The 25,441-nt window shown below is 40.0% G+C and overlaps 1 protein-coding gene across 10 annotated transcripts in view; it reads left to right on the top strand.

The window, feature by feature from the left end:
* Window positions 1-25,441, top strand: part of MPP7 (MAGUK p55 scaffold protein 7) — a 264,560-nt gene that overhangs the window by 172,335 nt on the left and 66,784 nt on the right. For 8 of the 10 annotated variants that reach the window (XR_010599110.1, XR_010599111.1, XM_065586862.1 and 5 more), the window contains 6 exons: window positions 3,777-3,908; window positions 17,215-17,296; window positions 20,797-20,882; window positions 22,691-22,765; window positions 23,403-23,599; window positions 24,130-24,194. Coding sequence is in view for 8 of the 10 variants with exons in the window: in XM_065586862.1 (XP_065442934.1) it covers window positions 3,777-3,908; window positions 17,215-17,296; window positions 20,797-20,882; window positions 22,691-22,765; window positions 23,403-23,599; window positions 24,130-24,194 (637 nt within the window). In the remaining 2 variants the exon portion in view is untranslated. The remainder of the gene's footprint in view (window positions 1-3,776; window positions 3,909-17,214; window positions 17,297-20,796; window positions 20,883-22,690; window positions 22,766-23,402; window positions 23,600-24,129; window positions 24,195-25,441) is intronic. The other 2 variants (XM_042858233.2, XM_065586865.1) reach the window with 1 other exon arrangement.

Below are 25,441 nucleotides of genomic sequence, written 5' to 3' on the forward strand. Positions count from 1 at the left end.
CTCCACTTCTCTCTCTCCACCTTTTCTCACTCCCATATGCTGTCAGATCCACATCTGATGTTCACTTCCTCCTCACTTACAGTGGTATTTGTGCCAACTTCATCCGTCTCATTTCCTGCACCTTTCCTTGTCACCATCTCTGCCTCCTCCCTTTCAGACCACACATCCATCCCTGTCTTTCCATTCCATCATCTTCTCTCTCTGGAATACTTTCTACATCTCAAAGAAGATTGCTGCCATCCACTGCCTTTTCTTTTCCTACCTCCTTTTCGTGGCACTCTCAGAAATCTAGATTCCTCCCTTTGACATGGCTTATGCAGCTGCTCTTTTTGTCTCGCATCTCATCCAGATGCAATTACATTCACAAAAGAATGGGGTGGGGGGAAATAGCGGGATTGGGCTTCTCTTCAGATCTTGTTGCTTCTTGCCATAGCTGAGTTAAGGCACATGCATTATATAGTGAACTACACTGCTAAACATTTCCTCAGTGTAAAATTAAAATTGAATCTTAAATTGAGGAATATTTTTGAATAATGGGGAAAAGCTAAAAGCTGATCTTAGAAGGCACTGAATTCATAAGGCAGCAATGAGTTTTTTAGGCTTTCTTATTCCAAGTGCCAATCATAAATTCTGAATTGTAAAATGATCATTGACAGCTTTAATATAAAAAGTACTGCACTAGTTACTAGAGAATTTTTTTTAAGTATTCATTTCCAGCTCGATCATGTCTAAGAATTTAGCTGAACATCAATATTTATATTTAGGTAGTGTAGGAATTTGAATCATACCTTCTTTTGAGTTCTAAATATGGACCATGTTTACATTAGTGAATCATAAGCATAAAACTTAGTTACAACAAAATCTTTTTGCCAGAGGTCCCTAGGTGTACATGATCTTGATTTTGGACTCTGTGCATTACTCTGAAGAGTTGTGTAAAAAGTTCTCAGAATTTCTAGCAGCTTCCTGTGGTGGATAAGAACATCAGAGTATACTATTATGATTCATCTTTCAGTTAGTTCTTTTTAAAGTGTTGTAAAAATTAAAACTCTGTGTGGTCAGTTGGCATGAGGTAGATCTTTCCTAGGGATTTTGTTCATATTAGCTTCCCTTTAATGTAAGTGCCAAAAGGTCAGATATCAATGGTGTGCTTTTAAAGAAGTCCCAAACTTTTTATGTCATGATCAGCACATCTGTTTTTATAAACCTTTCTTGTGATGAGTATATTTTTAAATTAAATATAAGTACAAACAACAGAAAAGTTGTTGCAGAAATGTTTCTGTACTCTTTATATGTAACTTTTCTCATATATATTTTAACTATGAAAAAGTTCTGTGGAGGATATATTCTACATGTCGCGCCCCTCTCCCCCCCCTTTTTTAAGACATTGCTTACTTGTAGTTGATAGTGTTTTCTCTAGGTTTACACTTATCTTCCTTTCCTCTCTTCTTTGAGAAATTAGTGGATTTGTATGTTGTTGAATAATTTAAGTGAAGACAAAATAACTTTAAACTGCACTTCTGGACATCAGAAGTTGTCCTTGCCAATGACATTTCTGATAATAAAAGATGTTTTTTACTCAGAGCTACTGAAACTTATATATAAAAACTTACTGGAGTTCTTTAAAATACAGTTACGTCTACAGTGATAACATTTTTTTCTATCAAATGCTTGGTATTTATCTAACACTCAAGATGAACACATTAATCAAGAGCAAGAATGCACAAGTATGTTATGCTGGTTCTCAGAGAAGTTGTTAAAGAAGCTTCTATCATATATTGCATATTCAGTGTAATATGACTTTTCTATTTGTCTTTTATCACCATTTCCGTTACCATTCTATTCTACCTTCACATTAGTTACTATAGAAAAATTAATAATCATAGTGTGGGTTCTAACAGTCCTAATTAACCCTTTCCTAAATATAAGTTCCCTCACTTCGACTTCAGATTGTCACATATTGGCTGAATGCTATCAATATTAGAGTCATCGAGCAGATGTTTTCAGGTAACTATCCACAATATGCAGCAGCAGTCAAAAAAGCTAACACTGTTAAAAACCAGTAGGAAAGAAATAGATAATAAGACAATAAATATCATAATGCCACTATATAAATCTATTGTAGTCCACCCTTTGTATGCTGCGTGCAGTCTTTGTTGCCCCATCTAAAAAAATATTAAAATTAGAAAATATGGAGAAAAGGGCAAGAAAAATGATTAAGGGTATGGAATAACTTCCATGTGAGGAGGGAGTAAAAAGACTAGGACTGTTCAGCTTGGAAAAGAGATGAGTAAGGGTGATATGATAGAAATCTATAAAATCATGAATGGTGTGGAGAGGGTGAGTAAGGAATTTGTTCACATGACACATGAACCATGGGTCACCCAATGAAATCAGGAGGTGACAAGTTTGAAACTAAAATAAGGAAGTACATCACACAACACGCAATCAACCTGTGAAACTCGTTGCTGGGGGATGTTGTGAAGGCCAAAAGTATAATTGGGTTTAAAAAAAAATTAGATGCGTTCTTGGAGGATAGGTCCATAAATGGTTATTAAGCAAGATGGTTAGGGATGCATCCCCATGATCTGGATGTCCATAAGCCTCTGACTTCCAAATGCTGGGACTGGATGACGGGATAAATTGCTCGATAATTGCCCTGTTCTGTTCATTTCCTCTGATGCATCTGGCTTCAACCACTGTCAGAAGACAGGATACTGGGCTCGATTGACCATTAGTCTGACCCAATATGGCTATTCTTATGTGCCCATAAAATGCCATTCTCCTCAATTAGGAATCAGTGCAAAATTTCAACTTTATAATTCTAATAATTTCAGCACTGGTATGGTTTAATTTTTAAAATTGTAGGATTTTTTTTTAATGATTGGAGATGTGTATTATTTTCAGTCTACTCATTCTCAAAAACAGTTCACTTTTTTTGGCTAAAACTTTGCAAAAAAAATCATATTTGGCCACAAAAATGTTAGGCCAAAATATGAAACACTCAGAAATTTATAAGCCACTGAAAATAGACTTATAGTAAAAAAAAAAAAAAAAAAAAAAGGGCAGCCATAGTTATAGCTGTTGCTGTTGTTCCAGCTCTAATGTATAGGTTTAACTGGAAAATTAAGTGACATGTACTGATACTTCTTAAGGGTTTGGTTTATTCATGGATGTTTTCCAATTTCAATGAGGAATTTTGTGAGAAAGTGATTTATGCTGTTGGAACCGGAATGAAAGGAGCAGAAGAACCAGGAAAAAGAAGCTGCTAGCATCTGACTCCCTATTAAAAGGATAGTTCTGTAGCAGTTTATCACCACACCATTTGACACTCCAGAAGAAAGGGCAGAAGTTAGTTATCTTGCTTGTCTGACTTATGGGATTCCTTATTGTGTTTTAAGAACTTCCATGTGACAGTGATACACCTGGATTTATATCAGAAGAAACAATACCGGTAATTTGCCTTCAAGATTTTTTCCCTCCAGACTACAACTTTTGTAATTTAGGAATAAAAGTACTAAGTGCTCAGGATCCTAACTTATGCTTAAACACTCTTTCTTCATCCACAATTTGTAGCTATATGCATTGTGGATCTTAACTATAGTTATTTTATTGGGTTGTTTTATTATTGTTTAACAAACTATTAAAATAGCATAAACAAATAGCAGGCACTGTACATAAATTGTTATGACACCGCAGCACTCAGATTATGAATTGTTCCCTTTTGTATTTTATAGACTTTTCAGACTAATACTTATGTTGACCATTGACATTTTCAGGCTTTGCTCTCTGTACATGATACTGTTGCTCAGAAGAACTATGATCCAGTATTGCCTCCCATCCCTGATGATTTTGATGAGGAGGAAGACTCCGTAAAAATAATCAGACTGGTCAAAAATAGGGAACCACTGGTAAGTTATCTTTCCTTTTGTTGCTTTCTTTAATAGTTATGAAAATGATTAAGATGGTTAGCATTAGCTGGAAATATCAGTAAATAGTCATTTCAAGTTTTTCCAGAACACTAAGTAGCTGTGAATTCCACCTTCACATTACTGAAGTAATTCAAATGGGTGAGCTTCTTGTTGATATTCTTATTTCATGGTTGTTTTAACACCACTTGCAGGCCATCGTGTCCACTGAAATCAATGAAATATTAATTTTTAATCTTGAACCTGAACTATGAGCTTGTTCTAAAGAGCAAAGATGATAGGGAATCCCCAGTGAAATGTAGATCCCTGTCACGAACTGTTCCTGTTAGCATTAATATTGAGAATGTGACCTTTTGATACATTGCAAAGGAGCTTAAAATACATTTGTAAATACCTTGAATTGAAGTCTGGGCAAATTTAAGTGGTCTGTTTTTGTAGTTTGGATTAAAACAGCAGAAAGTTGATAGCTTCATGGAATATCTGGAAAAATTAAATTAAACCATGTATATATTACAGGAATATTAAATTGTTGTACTGATTTGCTGTAGACAGAGAGTCACATTATGTAATATATAGTTAATTACTCCCCCCCTCTCTGCCCCGCTAACCAGCAAATGCTTTGTTTTAGGTTATGCTAAAGATTTGTTTAATGGAAAGGAATCTTGAAGAAATATCTATAAAAGTTACTTTTAAAGAGCCGCAATTGTGTACCCAGGATGGTGGGGAGAGAGTGATGCTTATGTTAGACATACAGTGGTAGCTTGTCTCAGCTGATATCTCAGTAATGCCCTCAGTCTTGACAGATCTCTGGCGTCAGTCAACAAGAAATGAATTTTAGTATTGACTGACTCTGGGGGCCCCTGGGTACAGTTAAAAGTTTGACCATGTGGAAATATTTTACTTGGTATTAACATTCTAAATCTTTTTTTCCAAATATTTAAATCACATGCCTATTTACAAAGCTTTTCATTTTTTTATCACATGAATTCCTTCTGTTAGCGAAGAAACTTACATTAGGACTTAGTATCAGGAATAGTCAAGAGAAGAAATTATATCTACTTTTAATTCTAAGAGGTGTGAAAAATTGAATATGCCATATAAAATTAGTTCAAATTAAATAACTTGTTTTTAGTATTAATTGAAAACATCATTGACCTGTCTGAGTCTGTGTCAATAGCTTTGTGTCACAGAAGCTTAAAAATATAAAATCTCAACATTTGTGCCGTTTTCATAAAGTTTAACATTTAAAACACTTGCAAATTGCTTTGGGGCCAGATTTAATATTTTAACTCATAGCAGGTTTTAGTTATCAGTAACTAAACATGGTCTCAAAAATTGTGATTTTATGTTATGCTTATTCATATAAGTGGCTATTTTTATAAAAAAGTATCAGCTTTGAAAAAGTAGTGCTGGAAGGGAGATGCCTGAAAACTTATGTGAAATATTTATAAAGTACAGTGTATTTTTCAGACGCAAAGTTGCTGTAATTTTTATGCATACCTATCATTATGGAGAAAGGGGATACACTAACTAGACATTGCAAAGTGCCAATGTTCCTTACTGTCTTAGAATTTAGGATTGCTAATGTTGGATTTGTGTAAACAAACACACAGCAATGAAAAGGTGATTGACTTGTGCTGGATAGGATTGACAGGTAGAAACAAACATGACCAGTGAAAGAAACTAGTTTTTGAAGCTGTGTGGAAATTTAACATTTAAAATGGACAAATAGACATTAATACACTCTGATCTAAAGCAAAGGTTACATTTAAAAATATAGGTTACATTAAAAATGTGGCTTATTGGAGTATTCATTTTTATATATTGCCTGATTGCTATATACCTTTATTTAACAGGCAAAGCATGCAATAAATCTGAAGTCTCTGACCGTCTTTACTCTTAACCTATATTACAGGCCAAACTTGTTTTGATTTGTTGTTAATCCTTGAAAAATAAGGGCTTATTTTGTTAATATTCTGGAACCAGCAGTATCCAGCAGATGAATGGATGGAGTAGTACTGCTCATCTCTAGGACATAAAAGTAAACAAAAAAGGGTCTAGCTCCTGGAGAAGTTGCATTAATGTGTCAGTACTTTTGCATGCTGCTTGCTGCTGTACCTTTAATCACATTCTCAATCTCTGATCTCCATATGGTTTCCAAACTTCTTATTTCCCTTTTAAAAAATATTTTAAATTGAGCTATGCTATTACACCTATGTATGTCCCATTTTGGCTAACTCTCTCCTTTGGCTAACAACACGAAAGCCCTTTTTCAGACTCCCAAGATCCAACCTTAACTGCCTTTGCTTTTTAAAGCACAGTATGAGAAGCTGCATTGCATGTGCCACTGAAAATACTGGGGCTCAACAATTCATAAGAACAAATGTTCTTGCCAGATTATCCACACCTCATGGATTAGGCAGCGCTTGCAATAACATGAGAGAAGTGCTTTTTTAGTATTTCAGCAAAATCAAAAGTACTCATACATTAAAAGCAAATTAATTGACATTTGAGGATATTTTTAAAAACTATAATGGGGAAGGTTTGGAGACGAGTAGGAGAAGCCTTGTTTTTTCAAACCACTTTGCCTTTTTATAATGTGTAGTACATAGGCTAGCTTTGAAGGCCAGTCACAAGACTCAACTAGTGCTGTATGTGGCTGCATTCTTACTTGGGCCTTGTCTTCCCTATGAATAAAAGATGTGTTCATATCGATCAGGACATGTAGGGGAATGAAGACAGACACAGGGATAGATTTAAACAGAAGGCTGCAAATATATTAACGCTGGGGTGGGACACTATTCACCCTGCCTCCCCTATCTCTCTCATATCAGACATTTAAGTGGGTCCAGTGCCAGGTTAGAGGGCTTCCACCATATAACCCATACCTCAGGGTACACTCTTTTCAGCCTGCTCCCAAGACTCCATTCACTTTTCTGAATAATCTCACTCTCCACCCACAAGGGAAGTAGACGGTACCATAAGGGGACAATGGCCTACAAAGGTCCAGAGTGACCTAGACAAATTAGAGGATTGGGCCACAATAAATCTGATGAGGTTCAACAAAGACAAGTGCAGAGTCTTGCACATAGGATGGAAGAATCCCATGCACTGCTACAGGCTGGGGACAGACTGGTTAAGCTGCAGTTCTGCAGAAAAGGACCTGGGGATTACAGTGGACTAGAAGCTGGATGAGAGTCAACACTGTGCCCTTGCCAAGAAGGCTAACGGCATATTGGGTTGCATTAGTAGGAGCATTGTCAGCAGATCGAAGGAAGTGATTATTGTCCTCTATTCGACATTGGTGAGGCCACATCTGGAGTATTGTGTCCAGTTTTGGGCCCCCCATCACAGAAAGGATGTGGACAAATTGGAGAGAGTCCAGCAGAAGGCAACGGAAATGATTAGGGGGCTGGGGCACATGATTTACGAGGAGTGGCTGAGGGAACTGGGGTTATTTAGTCTGCAGAAGAGAAGCGTGAGGTGGGATTTGATAGCAGCCTTCAACTACCTGAAGGGGGGTTTCAAAGAGGATGGAGCTAGGCTGTTCTCAGTGGTGGCAGATGACAGAACAAGGAGTTAATGGTCTCAAGTTGCAGTGGGAGAGGTTAGGTTGGATATTAGGAAACACTATTTCACTAGCTGAAGCACTGGAATGGGTTACCTAGGGAGGTGGTGGAATCTCCATCTTTAGAGGTTTTTAAAGCCTAGCTTGATACAGCCCTGACAGGGATGATTTAGTTGGTGTTGGTCCTGCTTTGAGCAGGGGGTTGGACTAGATGACCTCCTGAAGTCTCTTCCAACCCTAATCTTCTATGATTCTAAAGACTTCAGGACTACCCTTCTTCAATCGGTTCAGTGAAATCCCAGGTCTCTTTTACCTTCGGGAACTATCCCTTTTGGCTTTTATCCTTACTGGTCGCTGACCGCAAGTTGTGATGAACTAAACATTACTACAAAGGCCAAACAGTAATTTCTCTTATTTAATCCAACTGTGCTCCATGATGTTGTGAGGAAGGCCAAATTCCCCCCCCCCCAAAAAAAAACAAACAGAAAAACACCAAGCTTCCAACAACTTGGCTCCAATGGGAAAAATTCCTTCCTGACCCCAAAACAGGCAGTTGGTTAGACCCGCAACATTCTAAAACACAGCAATTATACTAAAACTACAGGGAGGAAGGGTGGAGCAGCTAACAAGAGGAAGAGGCTCCAAAAAGACTGGGCACAGGCTTAAATTAATGGGGGCGGGGAGAGCAAGGGGCTGGCCAATGGAAGTTGAAGGGTCTCTGGAGGAAATACAGCCCATCTCTGCATTCCAAGGCATACACTTTCCTCCTCTAGGGTTGTCCACCACACTGCAGGTCCGATCAAGTTTTACACCCAATGAGATGGATGAGTGGGTGGCAGTTTCAGTAAGCTAAATTGAGTTAAGTAACTAAGTCCCCCATAACTCGTGAAATCTGCAAACTCTCTTGTCTTCACTAGGATTTTACTTCAAGTTAGCTTACTTGAGTTAGAAACACACCATTTTTTTCATAGCAAAGACAGGGTGTTGGTGGTATTAGTTCAGAGGTTCCCAAACTTATTTGGCCCACCGCCCCCTTTTCAGGAAAAAAATTACTCAGCGCCCCCCTTTTCAGAAAAAAAATTACTCAGCGCCCCCCTGGAAATCTACCTTCTTTAAGCGAACAAACAGAAAGATGCAGTGACAAATTTGTGTTCTTTTATGTATCTATATTTCTACCTACGTCCTACAATATAGTAAAGAAAGATGTGTTATTAGAATATCGCCCACGACATCAGGTATACAGTGGTTTTTGCGTAAGATGGCAAAAGACAACCAAACTAAAATACTAATGAAACTAATAAACTGGGTTTTGTTCTTTGCTCAGCATTAGATATATGTATTTGATATTAAACTGTCAAATATCAAACTAAATTTATCAAGAAATAATTAATTAAAAAATAATCTATATGCAATTAAAAATCAGTTAATAGTTTTAATTTAGTTTGCCCTTATTTAAATAATTGTTCCTTATTAACACACGCCTTATTTACCAATTAACACAGATGATTCGATAGATATAAATAAATGTTAATAGTTAACAGTTTTTTTACGATTTCATTCCCGTTTTTGTTAATATTGTAATAAAAAATATGACAAATATATTGACTGTACACTTCAAATACTACTGTACCGACACAAGCCTGCTACGATTTTATTATTAGTAAGCACTAGAGACACAGAAACGTACGGTAGATATGTAAGAAAATGTATAAAAATACTCACGTGTAAATTGCTGTTTTATTGAAACAACAATAATACAATTTGCTTTGTATGTGATCCGTAATCTGTAAAGATCGAAGGTATTGAATATGAATAAAAAATTTTAAATACTTATTGCACTATTGTTAACTGCTTTTTACACAATTAAGAAACAATCTAAATTAGATTTCATACATGTCGCCTATTTATAGTATCGTATTGTAAACAAGTCATTACACGCACATATTCCTGCCGATGCATGCTGGACTTCCCGACAATGCGCGACACGCTCGCCTGCCAACACTTGCTTGTTAAGAGCTGTTGGCGGACTTGACACCTGATCGGTTATAATTTGTGAATTTATTTGGAAAATAAAGTAATCACTATAGCTTTAACTCTGTTACACAACAGATGAAACATGTACGAACGGTTTTTCAAAATTTTCTTATATTCTTTCTTTATGCTTCCACCGCCCCCTTATTTTTATTCAACGCCCCCCAATTGCACCCGAGGCTACTACTGCCCCCCTGGATCGTTCCAGCGCCCCCCAGGGGGCGGTATCGCCCACTTTGGGAACCTCTGTATTAGTTGCACAGAACATATTACACCCATTCCTCCTCAGCAAACAGGCTTCCCATTGCTTCCAGGGGCAATTCTAACTGTTGTCCTTGGTCTTTAAGCTAAGGTTCTTGGCTACCTGATCACCTCTTTCCCCACATGCTATCACAATTAAGGTTAGCTGTAGTGATTTTAACAATCCTTAGATTTAAACATCATAGGAAAGATAGCTGGGCATTCTTAGAAGAAGGCCTTAGGTTATGACTTTCAGATTCCATCCTGGTTTAATGGAACTCAGCTTGTCGACTTCTAGGGTAAGAATGTAAATCGTGCTCCTTGTATAGCCTTTTGCGTGAGGGGTGGAAGCCTGTGTGCTGTTTGGATGGGTGTATTGGAGATGTCTTGTATTTTTATTTGACTTAAGAACACTTTAATAGATGTATAAATAAGCATAATTTTACAATTGAGAATAAAGGCTGTATTGGTTAAAAAACTGACCTGGGTGTAAGGGGGGGAAATAAAAATATATATGTATATAACAAATGGATGAAAGGGGGAGTTATAGTAATTAATATAAAACAGAAGCTAGGAATTGTAGCAAATTAATAAGGGAAGCAAAAGGACACAAAGAGAAATCTATGGCCAGCGGAGGGAAGGCCAATAAGAAGGAATTTTTAAAGTGTATTAGGAACAAATAAAATCCTGACAAAGCATTGCTCCATTAATAGATGAAAGTGGTAAAATTATTAATAATAATGCAGAAAAAGCAGATGTGTTTGATGAATATTTCTGTTCTGTATTTGGGAAAAAAGCAAATGATGTAATCATATCATATGATAACACTCTTTCCATTCCACTAGTAAGAATTCTTTATCAATCAAGTCCCATATGAGCTACTCCATTATCTTGCCTGGGATTGAAGTCAGACTGACAGGCCTATAATTACCTGGGTCATCACATTTACACATTAGTTTTCTTCCAGTTTTCTGGAATTTCCCTGGTATTCCAAGAATTACTGAAGATCAACATTAACAATCCAGCAAGCTCCTGATCCAGCTCTTTTAAAAAGTCTTCGGAAACTCCTTATTGATCTTATTTCTGCTTGCCATAGATTTCACCTTGTGTATTAATCTAGGAACAAAAAATGTAGGCCATACTTCCAGTTTGAGGGACTGTATCCTGGGAAGCAATAACTTTGAAAAAGATTTGGGAGTTGTGGTGGATAATCAGCTGAAGACAAGCTTCCAGTTTGACACTGTGGCCAAAAGAGCTAATGCTTTTGGATGCATAAATAGGGAAGAGGTTAGTTTTACCGTTATATTTGGTACTGTGCAACCTCTGCTGGAATACTGTGTCCATTTCTGGTATCCACAATTCAAGAAGGAAGCTGATAAATTGCAGAGGGTTCAAAGAGCCACAAGAATGATTAAAGGTTTAGAAAACCTTTTTTAGTGATAGATTCAAGGAGCTCAATCTGTTTAGCTTAACAAAGAGAAGGGTAAGGAGTGGCTTGATTACAGTCTTTAAGTATCTGTGTGGGGAACAAATATTTAATAATGGGCTCTTCAGTCTAGCAGAGAAAGATATAACAAGATCCAGTGGCTAGAAGTTGAAGCTAGACAAATTGAGCTTGGAAATAAGGTGTATATTTTTAACAATGAAAGTAATTAACGATTGGAACAATTTATTTTGGTCCATGGTGGATTCTCCATTGCTGGCAATTTTTAAATCATGATTGGATTTTTTTTGTTTAAAGGTCTGATCCAGTTCAAAAGGAATTACTTTGGGGGAGTTTTTGGCCTCTTTTATACAGGTGGTCAGACTAGATGATCCCAATGATCCCTTCTGACCTTGGAGTCTATGAATCGATTGAGAAAAGCACTTTACCATTAATTTAATTTTATGGTGCATTGTTCAGGAAGGATATTTATTACTTAAAAATCTTGATGTCACAGAATGGCTGGCCTCTGAATGAAGTAGGTCCAGCTGTTCTGTGACAGAACAGGTGCTGTCAGGTTGGCCAATTAAAAGGACAGGGCAGCATCTGGCTTATAAAGAATCCGGGCACCTGGGTGTGGGAGGGAGACCCTGTATATCAGAGCAGACTAGTTCAGCCAGGAGCAGATGAGAGCTGCCAGAGACTTGGGGGAGTGGAGGAAGGTCCCAGAAGGAAGCAGAAGGTGTTTCCTGGGAGATAGCTGAAGGCAAGAAGAGCAGTGAAAGGCATTTCTTGGCTAGTGTCTCCAAGCCAGACTGTCATGGCCAGAGGACTGGAGTGGGCTGAAGAAAGGAGGAGACGCAGAGGGAGTTGCCTGCAGGCTCTAAGCTGGAGAGTCCAAATCAAGGGCCAGAGAGGGTTGAAGGCAGGGAGCAGTAGAGGAGCTTAACCTCTGAAATCTTAAGAGCTAGAGAGCAGGATTCCAGAGTAAGAGGGCCAGGGGGAGTGAAGGATGCTCCTCAGCAGAGACTGTGGGAGGGTTCCTGTTCGGGTAAAGTGAGGTTGCACCCCATTTGAAAAGGCTGGGGTGGCTGTCCTGGTACAAGGACAGAGGAGGACTGTCAGAGGGTCTGGGTGTGGTCAAAGTTGCCAGTGTGTCATATGTGGGGCATCCCGAGATAAAATAGCTTGAGTTTTAATTACTGCTTGCACTGCAGTAAAAAATGGACTGCATGTTTGGAGACTTACGTTTTGGATCATTTGCATAAGCTTTTTTAATAATTTGGTCCCAAGGAAGGATAGTATTGAGACAAGAAAGCCTGAAGTAAAGTTATTGGGTAACCTGAGAGGGGAAACTGAGGCAGGCACAGGACAGCACGCCACGCGGGACTGCCCTGTGATACCTGGCTAGTGTCCAGTTATTGTAAGTAAGCTTCAGACTAACATCTGTTACTGTGGTGCCAGAGCTTAGTATTGAGAGAGAGTAGATTATTAATGATTGATTTTATCAGTTTATATACAGTAATATTGAAATCAGTAGTGTTTGCTTCCTGTATAAAAATACTCAGTTTAAAACTTTGGCTAGAATAATTGCAGTAAAATCCTCATAATTTTTCTAACTCCCAGGCATATTTGCATCTGAAATTAAATCATAATAAAGAATTCAAGCACGTCATAGCTATATAATTATATTATAAAAATATAAAAGCATATTTTTAGCAAATTACAGAAAGAATGCACTGCTTAGAGATAGGATTTCATATGAATAAATATAAAATGTAATATCGTGTGCAATACACAGACCCAGAATTCTACTACAGAGTGGTGGCTACTGTCAGAATTTCTACCAAAGAGACTCTGAACATGTGGTGGTGATTAATTTTCTAGGGAGTTTTCCTTTTCACAGCAAATATAGCCTGTGTGTAATAAACAAATACAAATCAAGCTCCCTCTTGGCATTTGAAGTATTCTGTTGTATTTTAGATTTGAGTTTTTAGAGGTAAGTTTTACTCACAACCATTAAAAATGTTAAACACATACAAATCATTTGACGCCTGTTAGTTATTTGTGCATTTTTCCACCTTTGTGCTCCTGAAGTACTTTACATTGGAAACAGTGATGCACATGTTACTCTGCTTTATTTTCTTGATGACAAATTAAGAAAGGTAGAAATAAAAGAAAATTCAATATATATTTCATAAACAACTTACTCCGACCTCAACTGTAACTCTTCTTTGACCAGATAACACTAAGCAGTTGATACTGATGCACATTTCAGCATGTGAGATCCAACAAGTGTTGGGGGTAAAAGTTGGGACACCGAGTCACAAGTCCACCCAATTTAGGTGTAATCAATTTTGGCTTTTATTTGTACAATTTCAGACAGAATTATTGTCACCTATAGTGTCTGGACATACATTTATGCCAGGCAAATAACAGACAAGATAGAATTGATCAGGCCCAAGTTACCGCATTCTGGGGCACCGGGAAGTTCTTCCACCTTCCATGATAATTGTTGCCTTCTCTTATCCCTTGATCTAGTCCTTCAGTCACATTCTTCAGTTTCTGGTCTGGTGTTTCTCCAGCTTGGGCCCATGTTCACTTTGGTCTTTTACATGTTTCTACATTACAGATTACTTAATCTTTATCCAATTGGCTTTTAGCACATCAACCCTTTGGATTTTAGGTAACCCACACATTATACATTGTGACAGACCCAGACCAGTGGGGTACAGGAGTCTGGTAGAGGGCAAATATACTGGTCACTGGATGAGTAGTTTTCTGTTCCCTGAGTGACCAAAGCAGGGGCTGCCCTAGAGTAATCAGGAACCTGCTAGAACCAGTTAAGGCAGGCAGGCTAATTAGAACACCTGGAGCCAATTAAGAAGAAGCTGCTAGAATCAATTAAGGCAGGCTAATCAAGGCACCTGGGTTTTAAAAGGAGCTCACTTCAGTTTGTGGTGGGAGTGTGAGGAGCTGGGAGCAAGAGGCGCAAGGAGCTGAGAGGGTGCGCTGCTGGAGGACTGAGGAGCACAAGCGTTATCAGACACCAGGAGGAAGGTCCTGTGGTGAGAATAAGGAAGGTGTTTGGAGGAGGCCATGGGGAAGTAGCCCAGGGAGTTGTAGCTGTAGTGCAGTTGTTACAGGAGGCACTACAGACAGCTGCAGTCCACAGGGCCCTGGGCTGGAACCCGGAGTAGAGGGCGGGCCCGGGTTCCCCCCAAGCCTCCCAATTGACTTGGACTGTGGGTTCTTCCAGAGGGGAAGGTCTCTGGGCTGTTCCCCAACCCACATGGTGAATCTCTGAGGCAAGAAAATCCGCCAATAAGCGCAGGACCCACCAAGATAGTGGAGGAACTTTGTCACAACATGCACAATCTTCAATTGCCCAACTTCTGTATTTTTCGGGCTGGTTTTGCAGTTTCTGGGTCATGTTGTTGTGTCATCCTGCCCTGGGTCTTCCCAGAAAAAAAGAGGGGTGGTTATTATTATTATATGTTTGTGCATCTTTTACTTACGTCTTCCAACGTGACATGTTACCTTTGTTTTTTCAGCAATAATGTTTTAAACAGATTAGCAATTTTATGTAAAAGAAGAATTAGCAAAACCATATTTATGCCACCAAAACCTTGGCCTAAGTGTTACCTCCTCAGTACTCATTCACTATGCATAATTACAAATCATTAAAAATATAACTATTGGAAGCTTTTCATCTTACCATTAACAATTCTTCATTTTATATTTCAGTGTTATACATCAATATATGTTATTCTGTGCTATTCTTAATCTATTAGAAAGGGGAGGGGAGTTACGGAAAACATAATTCTTTAATGCCAACATTTCTTATTTTCTTTAAACATGGGTTTTTCATTCAAAGTTCAGTTTTGCTTCGCTTCTTTAGAAATTTTCAGGTGAATGCGAGGTGTCTCAATTTTAGGGCCTGTTATTTAGTTGCTTTTACTGGTACCTCAACAGCAAGCTTCCCCACACTATCTTACTTGTGTGCTTCCATCCTGTTGAGAAGAAATATCTATTGAAGATAATCAGTTGTTCAGACTCCATGTTAACCCTCCTCTATTTATTACTTTCTGTCTCTATTGAGAATACCAGCAAGTTGCTAGTTTTAATGGTAATTTTGTGCTATAGACAGCAGCTCACTAAGAGTTGACTTCAGTCTTCTCACACAGGCTGCTAAACAGCCACTGGATAAAAAAATTATTTATTTATGCTTTATTTAGTTGCTAATTGTTAAAACACAATTATGACAGATACAGGAAATGTCCCACATTTCTGAACTGTATGAATTCTCCCTTATATGCATTCTAGATCAGTGCTACAGAATAGGATGATTTTCCAAAGCCATAGATTCTAGGACTAGAAGGGACCTCGAGAGGTCGAGTCCAGTCCCCTGCCCTCATGGCAGGACCAAATACTGTCTAGACCATCGCAGAAAGACATTTATCTAACCTACTCTTAAATAGCTCCAGAGATGGAGATTCCACAACCTCCCAGTTTATTCCAGTGTTTAACCACCCTGACAGTTAGGAACTTTTTCCTAATGTCCAACCTAAACCTCCCTTGCTGCAGTTTAAGCCCATTGCTTCTTGCTCTATCCTTAGAGGCTAGGGTGAACAAGTTTTCTCCCTCCTCCTTATGACACCCTTTTAGATACCTGAAAACTGCTATCATGTCCCCTCTCAGTCTTCTCTTTTCCAAACTAAACAAACCCAATTCTTTCAGCCTTCCTTCATAGGTCATGTTCTCAAGACCTTTAATCATTCTTATTGCTCTTCTCTGGACCCTCTCCAGTCTCTCCACATCTTTCTTGAAATGCAGTGCCCAGAACTGGACACAATACTCCAGTTGAGGCCTAACCAGCGCAGAGTAGAGCGGAAGAATGACTTCTCGTGTCTAGCTCACAACACACCTGTTAATGCATCCCAGAATCATGTTTGCTTTTTTTGCAACAGCATCACACTGTTGACTCATATTTAGCTTGTGATCCACTATAACCCCTAGATCCCTTTCTGCCGTACTCCTTCCTAGACAGTCTGTATGTGTGAAATAGATTGTTTCTTCCTAAGTGGAGCACCTAAGACCATTTCTCCAATTTTTCCAGATCATTTTGTCTTTGTTTCTTGAATGATTCTTAAAGACTCCTTTGTGAAAAAACAAAGTAGCCGTGTGTGTGTGTGTGTGTGTGTGTGTGTGTTTTGTTTTAAAGGCATAAATGTTAGCTAAATATGTGCAAAAAACATTTTGTGTGTTTCGCAACATGGCCTCTTTTTATGCAGGAACTTTACTATATATATTGTTTTTCAATTTTTAGCAGTACATAAGTGCAAGTCTAGAGGCTGACCAAGTACAAATAGTATAGCCCTGTACACTTAGGGGAAATATTAAAGGCCAAAATTTATTGTTTTCATGTTCCCCTCAGATGCATAATAAGGATATGTCTATATTGCAGTAAAACACCTGCGGCTGGCCTGTGTCAGATGGCTTGGGCTGCAGGGCTATCAAAATTCAGTATAGATGTTCAGGATTAGGCTGAAGCCTGAGCTCTGGAACCTGCCCCCATCACAGGGTCCCAGAGCCCAGGCTCCAGCCTGAGCCTGAATGTCTACACTGCAATTTTATAGCCCCTTAGTCAAAGCCCCACGAGCCCAAGCCAGCTGACACAGGCCAGCCACAGGTGTTTTATTGCAGTGTAGGCATGTCCTGAGTACAAATACCACACCTGTGCAAAATGGATGGGTTATTGCTAGCCTCCTGAAAAGAATTGAACAAGTGACCGATTGTATAAGATAGAACAAGAGACAGATTTCTATCAACCTGATACAAACAGAAATGTGTATGTAATAATAAATATATTTCATGTAATAACAGATTTTTATTAACAGGTTCCATTTCTGTTTTTGGACTACAGTATACATCATTACAGCTTGCAATTTAACATTTAAAATGTTTTCTAGTCCAGTGCATTTAAATTATGCTAAGACTTACCAAAATCTTTTTTTTTTTTTAAGGGGGCTACTATTAAAAGGGAAGAACATACTGGTGCAATTGTGGTGGCTAGAATAATGCGAGGAGGAGCTGCCGACAGAAGTGGTAAGAGAGGTCTTTTTTGTCACTAATCATTCAATTATTTAACTCAGAAAAGGGCAAGTGTGTAAGAGAGTGAGGTGAGTGTGGGAGAGAGTTAGTGACTAGTGAGATGTATCCGTATTGTATACAAAGATAACCGGGAGTTGGGTCATCTTCCAGTGTGGTATTTTGGAGCTGGTGATGGAAAAGGAATGGTGAAGGTCAGGGAAAGTGTGGGACCCTTACTTAATGAGGGAGGCAACATAGTTACAGATGATGTGGAAAAAGCTGAAGTACTCAATGATTTTTTTTTCCCCTCGGTTTTCACAGACAAGGTCAGCTCCCAGACTGCTGCACTGGGCAACACAGTATGGGGAGGAGGTGAGCAGCCCTCAGTAGAGAAAGAACAGGTTAAGGACTGTTTAGAAAAGCGGGATGTGCACAAGTCCATGGGTCCAGATCTAATGCATCCAGGGGTGCTGAGGGAGTTGGCTGATGTGATTGCAGAGCTATTGGCTATTATCTTTGAAAATTCATGGCAATCGGGGGAGGTCTCCATTGCACTTGGATAGCATTAAAAAATATTTAACTGCCTCACCTGTAGGTGGCAAATGTCACTGATATCACAGACTCCAACACCTTCAATTGTTGGATTCACCGCACCTGAAGCAAGGGGAACGTTGTTCGGGCTTGCCAAAGGAAGGCAGCAATGCTTTATGGTGAGGGATGTGGGGGAAAGGAAGTCAGAAATTACAGCAAAATTTGAGTGGTAGTGCTTTGCGGTGCTGACTCACCCTCTTGGAATGAGAGGGTGGAAAGCTTTAAAGATGAAAGCTCTGGGCGTTGGAAGCCCTTTCTCCATGCAGCTAGCAAGGAGGTGCTAGATAAAGGAACGGAAAGGGGACTTTCATGATTGGTACGGCAGGGAGCCAACCCCCCTTTCATATAGCTCACCTTAACCCTCCTATGAGGGTGGGGAGGATGGTATGGTCCAAGCCATGGGTTGGCTGGGGGACCTGGATGAAAAATGAAGGGGGGCTGGTGGAAGCCCCGGGTAGTTATTTGAATAAACATAGATTTGCCTGCACTTTACACTTTATCTGCCGGGTAGTCCCAGACATCTATATAATAAAATTGTGGCCCAATTAAATCGATATCAAGTGTCTCCTATCCTCCTTTCTGGACAAACCTTTTTTCTCTGCAACACAATTTTCCCTTCCTTTTACTTGTGTCAGGAAAGTGAATTTTACCTCACTTTCTGTCAGTAGTTGTTTAGTGCAGTGGTTTTCAAACTTATTTTCTGGTGACCCAGTTGAAGAAAATTGTTGATGCCCGCGACCCAGTGGAGCTGGGGAGGAGGGGTTTGGGATGTGAGAGGGGCTCAGGGCTGGGGCAGAGGGTTGGGATATGGGAGGGGATCAGGGCACTGGGCTGGGGGTGCAGGCTCTAGGGTGGGGACAGGGATGAAGGGTTTGGGGTGCAGGAAGAGGCTCCAGGTTTGAGGCAGGGCTTGGGGCACAGGCTTACCTCAGGCGGCTCCGGGTCAGCAGCCAGAGTGCAGAGGCAGGGTTCTCACAGGTCCTAGGCTCTCACCCGCAGGCACCACCCCCCCTCCCCAGCTTCCAATTGTCGGTTCCTAGCCAATGGGAGTGTGGAGCCGGTGCTCGGGACAGGGGCAGCACACGGAGCCCCGTGGCTCCCCCACCTAGGAGCCGGACCTGCTGCTGGCTGCTTCCGGGAGCACAGCACAGTGTTGGAACAGGTAGGGACTAACCTGCCTTAGCTGGACAGCACTGCCGACGGGACTTTTGACGGCTTGGTCGGCAGTGCTGACCAGAGCCGCTGTGACCCAATACCTTACCTTCCGCAACCCAGTACTGGGTCGCGACCCACAGTTTGAAAACCACTGGTTTAGTGTAATGATTTCTGAACTATTTAAGAAGTGTTTGGAACTTTTAATATTTCTGCTAAAATTGTAACTTAGTAATTCTGAAAAAGTTGCTACATGATCAGTTTTGCAACATGTCATTGACTCACATTGATGGTGCTCAGCACGTTACAGAATTGGACCATAAATTAGCACTCACTGTTGGTTAGGGTTGCCAACTTTCTATTGGCACACAACCAAACACCCTAGCCCTGCCCCGAGACCCCGCCCACTACATTTCCTCCTCCCTCGGTGGCTTGCTCTCCCTCACCCTCACTCACTTTTACAGGGCTGGGACAGGGGGGTAGGGTATGGGAGGGCGTGAGGGCTATAAATGGGGGTGCGGGCTCCGGCATGTGGCCAGAAATGAGAGGTTCAGGGTGCAGGAGGGGGCTCTGGGCTGGGGCAGATAGTTAGGGTGTGGGAGGGGGTATGGGCTCTGGGGTGGGGCCAGAAATGAGGGGTTCAGGGTGCAGGAGGGGACTCTGGGCTGGCTGGTCAGGCCGAGAGATTTGGAATGTGGGAGGAGGCTGTGGGTTGAGGCAGGGAGTTGGAGTGTGGGAGGGGTGAGGCTCTGGGCTGGGGGCCAGGAATGAAGGGTTTGGGGTGCAGGATGGAGCTCCAGGCTGGGGCGTGGGACCAAGGGATTTGGAGTGCAGGAGGGGGCTGTGGGTTGAGGCAGGGGTTGGGGTGCAGGAGGGGGGTGAGGGTTCTGGGTTGGGGCTGGGGATGAGGGGTTTGGGATGCAGGAGGGGACTCTGGGTTTGGGGGGGATTAGGGTTGGGGCTTGGGGTTGGAGTGCGGGCTTACCTTGGGCGGCTCCCAGTCAGCAGCGCTAAGGCAGGTGGCTGCCTGTGCTGGCTCCATGCTGTGCCCTGGAAACAGCCAGCAGGTCCGGCTCCTAGGCGGGGGGGCCGGAGGCCTTGCGGTGCGCGCACTGCTCTCCCCCACAAGCACGTCTCTCCCTCCCTAGCGCGCCCCCCCCCAGCTCCCATTGGCTGGGAGTGTGGAGCTGGTGCTCGGGGTGGGGGCAGCGTGCGGAGCCCCGTGGCCCCCCCTTCTAGAAGCTGGACCTGCTGGCCACTTCCGGGGCACAGCACGGTGCCCCAGGACAGATGGGGACTAGTCCGCAGCACCGCCAACCGGACTTTTAATGGCCCTGTTGGTGGTGCTGACCAGAGCGGCCAGGGTCCCTTTTCGACTGGGTGTTCCAGTCAAAAACCAGACACCTGGTCACCCTACTCTGGGTGTCAAAAGGAAAGCAATATAAGTTGAAAGAAAATAAGTATACCACATTTCTAATGCCAGTATCTGAACTACTGGGAATATTGGAGATACCTGTTAACTTTTGGACTGAAGGAAGAGAAATGACCAATCTACCAAATCTCTCTAGATTATTCATGATGATATTGGGTACAGTAGTGTTCACTATGTATTCATGTTTCTACAGTATCTGGAGGAAAGATGCAGACATCAGTGCCTAGCTTAGAAGGGATAAACATTTAAAAAAAAATGTAGAAGGACTTAATGCTGACTGTGCACCTTTTCTATTAAACACAACCATTCGACAACAAAATAAATATTTCTCAATGCATAGGTCTTATTCACATTGGTGATGAACTTAGGGAAGTCAATGGGATTCCTGTAGAGGATAAAAAACCTGAAGAAATAATACAAATTTTGGTAAGTAACAAACACATTTTAAAACCTGTTTAGAAAAAGTAATTAGTTTTGCTGTTTCAGAGGTGCCTATTTTTAAAAAGTATATCAGTGCTGTTTTTTCCCTGTACTATCATTTGCATCCCTGTGTCTCCCTGGGCCTTGATGATGGGTTGTATTTTTTATATTAACATTTTTTTTATAAAGGGTGAATAGATGTTACAGATAAGCATGTTACAGATCTAAGTGGTTTGTGTTATAGGTAGTTATGTGCACATCAGTCAGAAGTGATACAGGTGGTTGTTAAACAATGGATATAGAAACACTGATCTGCTGGATGCTAAATTTGTAACAATTGATTAGCTATTTATTTTTAATATCTATTATTTATATATTAACCTTTTGTAAAGTATTTATAAATGGAACCTTAATATGAAGTGTTACTTGATGAGTATGAATTATACTACTGCTGTTGTGCTTTCCCAGCTTATGCTCCTCTAAACTACACCATTGCTAATAGCCATATAAACTTGTAAGTTTGGAAAAATATCACACAATTCATAACTTAATCTATTTTCAGACATATTATTTTTGAAAAAATGTATTGCTAAGTTTTTCTGTTGTTGAGGTAGTCTTTGCTATGCAAGTACATGTGTGGATGCCCCATTAAATTGACTGGCTTGCTTTAAATGTTTGGCTCAATAGACAACATGATTAACTTCAAATGTTGACCTTCCTATGGTATTCTATGCCTGCTCTATGGTTTTGTGTTCCCTATTGAAGTGTATTTTCCTGCAAAATTAATATTTGTAAAAAAGCAATCTCCAGAAACGCAATAGCAAAGGTGTGAACAGTTCCCCCGTTTACCTTACTGAAGTACAATATAAACATCAGAAGCTAGTTGGAGCCATTTTCAATGGTTAACCGTATTACTGTTTTCAATCCCGATGCTGGTGAAATAAGAACTTGGCTGCTGTTTTGTCAAACAGTAAACTTTTGGATTGCAGGCTTGCAGGCAGAAGTATGTCTCACTTAGTAGTGAACAGACCTGTTTCCATTTTGCTTGAATCGTTGGCTGTCTGTTGCATTGTGCTAGTTTTTATGGAATAGTCTGCATGCAATAGTAGCAGAGTCTACAACTAATTAGCACTTCCTTCAATGTAAAATGTCAGGCAGTGGGACTATATTGTGGTTTATAAGTAAAATTCAGCCAGACACACACACTTTAAATAGAGCATAGGGAGAGAGGAGTGGATGAGGTGGTTGATAATGGTTAACTTGTTTGAAGACTTACTTTTTTTTTTCTCTTTAGAACACAGTCTGTTCAAAAATGTTTTCCTTGTTCTGGTCTTTTTAACTTGCCAAAAGAATAAATTCCAAGAAAAACAGTTTTATGCTACAGTTGTGGCACAAACCTGTTAGAATGTTTGTCAGTTTTTGAATGGTATAATGTTAGTTGGAGTATTCCAAACTTTGCCAGGAGACTTGGGGCTGTACCCGATGTACATAAAACTGAAAAATTGCCTTTTCCCTCATCTTTAATATGGAACGTCAGCCTCTGAAACTGCAGGTCCCAGCTTCTCAGCTTTCATCTTTACCGTGAGCAGTGGTACACAGATCAAAATGAAGCATTGCAAACCAGAACCTTTGATCTTCACAGTTCACAGCTCCATATTTTGGCATTATAGAATTCCATGGGTCATATATGGGCTGCATTTTGACTATCTTTGCATTAATTTGGGGTCCCTCTTGTTGGCGTTTAGACTCACTGTATTGTTTAAAATTTTGAGAAAGTAATTCTCAATTTGTTTTCTGTTCAAAATATTAATCAGGCTCAGTCTCAAGGAGCAATTACGTTTAAAATTATACCTAGTATCAAAGAGGAAACACCCACAATAGAAGGCAAGGTAAGCCCTACTTAAGGATGTTTCATATGACAGTTGCAGTGACTCTTTTTATCAGGACGTGATGTAGGAAGACAGACACAGGGCTGGATTTAAGCAGCAGGATGAAACTTTACTAAGTCATCAATGGGGAGGGATGCTATACAGCCAACCCCTCACATACCAGGCATTTAAATGGATCCCAGTGTAGGGTTAGAGGACTCTCACATATAACCAATGACTTTGGGTAGACTTGAGTAGGTCCACCTCTAGAACTCAGCTCGCTTCTGAATCCTCTCTACCTCCACCCATGTGAGTGGGGGAAGAGAAAGTTACCAAGGGAGTACCTCAGTCCATGGAAGTTGTGCATCTCCACTTCTTCTTACAGTCATGAAGTCTACCAGTGAAATCCCAGGTCTCATTTTCCTCTGGGAGCAGGCTGTTTTAGTCTTTATGTTCACTGGACACTGGCTTCAAGTTACACAGACTAAAACATTCCTAATGTAGACTTCCACGTAAACATTTTCCAGCAATACATTTTTATAACATTGCATAATTTAGTTTGGAGTTCTTTGCAGTAAATGCAAATAAAAAATGGGATAAACCTATGGTTTGTATTTAAGGATATTGTTAATCTTAAATAAAACGCTCTTCCTTCCAGATGTTTATCAAAGCCCTATTTGACTATGATCCTACTGAGGATAAAGCAATACCTTGTAAAGAAGCTGGGCTTTCTTTCAGAAAAGGAGATATCCTTCAGATCATGAGCCAAGATGATGCAACCTGGTGGCAGGCTAGACATGAAGGTGATTCCAATCCCAGAGCAGGCTTGATCCCTTCAAAACATTTCCAGGAGAGGTGAGCTACTGTGCTACATAGTTTCATTTTTGTTTGTATACTTATACATTTCTTTGCAAAGCCTTTAGATCAGCATGGTTGTCATACAAGTGTTTGTGGATTACAAGGTTATGATCAACTTTGAAACCTTGCATTGTGGTAAAATAACTGAACTTGGAATCTCCTTGTCCAAATAGTTTGGATTTCCTTCCTTGTCTGTCTGGAATGAATAATGACTGATAGGATAATGCTGATCCAGTTTGGAAGAAAAGCCATATGGAAAATAGCACTTCAGTATCTGTAGTCACATTGATGTACTATTCAGGAAAAAGAGCTACAGCAGTTTTTGGAGAGCTTACAAAAATTTAAGACACTGGGATTTAATAGCACTTGAATAGATTGTATTGTTTTGGGTTAATTTAAAAAAAATCTTTCAGGATATTTTACAATAGTTTCATGATGCTGAGTGTTTATTAATCCCAAACTCGCACTGAAAACTGAGGAGTTTGTGTCTTTTTCTCTCTCTCCCTTTACCCCCTCCAATATTATAGGAGATTTGCATTGAAAAGACCAGAAGTACATATGCAGCAACTGAAAATTTCCAACAGAAAATCATGTAAGTCTGGTAACCTGGAATAGAAGTCATGCTCTTTGATCTCTAACCTTAGAACAACATTTGTTTCAGCCCAGTCAAGAGGATGTACTACTCCAGGGTACAATAGCTCCTGAATCACATTATCTCAAAAAGAAAAGCATTTATTTATATATATATATATATATATATATATATATATAATAAAAAATATATACACATTAAAATGCTTTTCTTTTTGAGATAATGTGTATAAACTGTAATTATTATGATTCGTTCCTACAGTTCAAACTACAATTGCTCTCAACTTGCTGACTTATTAAAATATTCAGGGCCCAACCCTTAGACTTAGAATATGTAATAACTATAAAAGTCAATGGGTGTTTTGCCTGTTGAAGTCCAAAAAAGATTTGTATTTTCATACATGTAAATACTGTGGGCCCCATTCTGTAGCACTTCATCATCACCATGGTGGAATTAATATCAAGTGAGATAAAAGGCCAGATACCCTTATGTCTGTAAATATTGCTTCCGCGCCCCCCCCCCCCCAAATAGCACATATGTATCTTTTAAAAATAAGGGGGCATAGATTCTTTACAGGCTTCAGTACAAACCAGTGGTTCCCAAACCGTGGGTCGTGACACCAAATGGGATCGCGTCATCAGTAGATGGGATCGCAGCGATCCCTAATGTGCGGAGGACGCCATTTTGCTCTGCCCAGCATGACCTTGCATGTGAGGTCACAATGCCTGGAGGACGCCATTTTGCTCTTCCATATGGCATCCTCCGTGCTGTCTGGGGTCCCAACAGGAAAGACTTCATTAAAATGGGGTCATGCTGGAAAAGAGTTTGGGAATCCATAGTTGTAAGCATTTCTTACCTTCTGTTTAAAAAAAACAAAACATTTTAATGGTCTTGATTTTTAAATACAGTAGTTATACAATATGAAGAAAAATAATCTCCAAGTAAATCTATACGTAGAAATAAATACATTCTCTCCACTGGAATTTATATTAACATCTGTTTTAAATATTCTTATATTTTTCACTTGACCTGTTATTTCTTTCAGTTGTACAGGCTCATAACAAAGTGAGCACAGTATGAGAAATAATCAAGCTACAAAAGACTCTAAATCTTAAATGCAAAGATGTTTTTTATGCGTTTAACTAGAAATATTGAGACTCCAATGCCCAGTGGGTATACTGTTAAAACTACAACAAAATCAAAGAAGTTGGGGGATATAACAGCAGACAATGGATTATGTCATATAT

This window comes from Chrysemys picta, chromosome 2, assembly GCF_011386835.1.
Source record: "Chrysemys picta bellii isolate R12L10 chromosome 2, ASM1138683v2, whole genome shotgun sequence".
In the NCBI taxonomy this organism is placed as follows: Eukaryota; Metazoa; Chordata; order Testudines; family Emydidae; genus Chrysemys; species Chrysemys picta.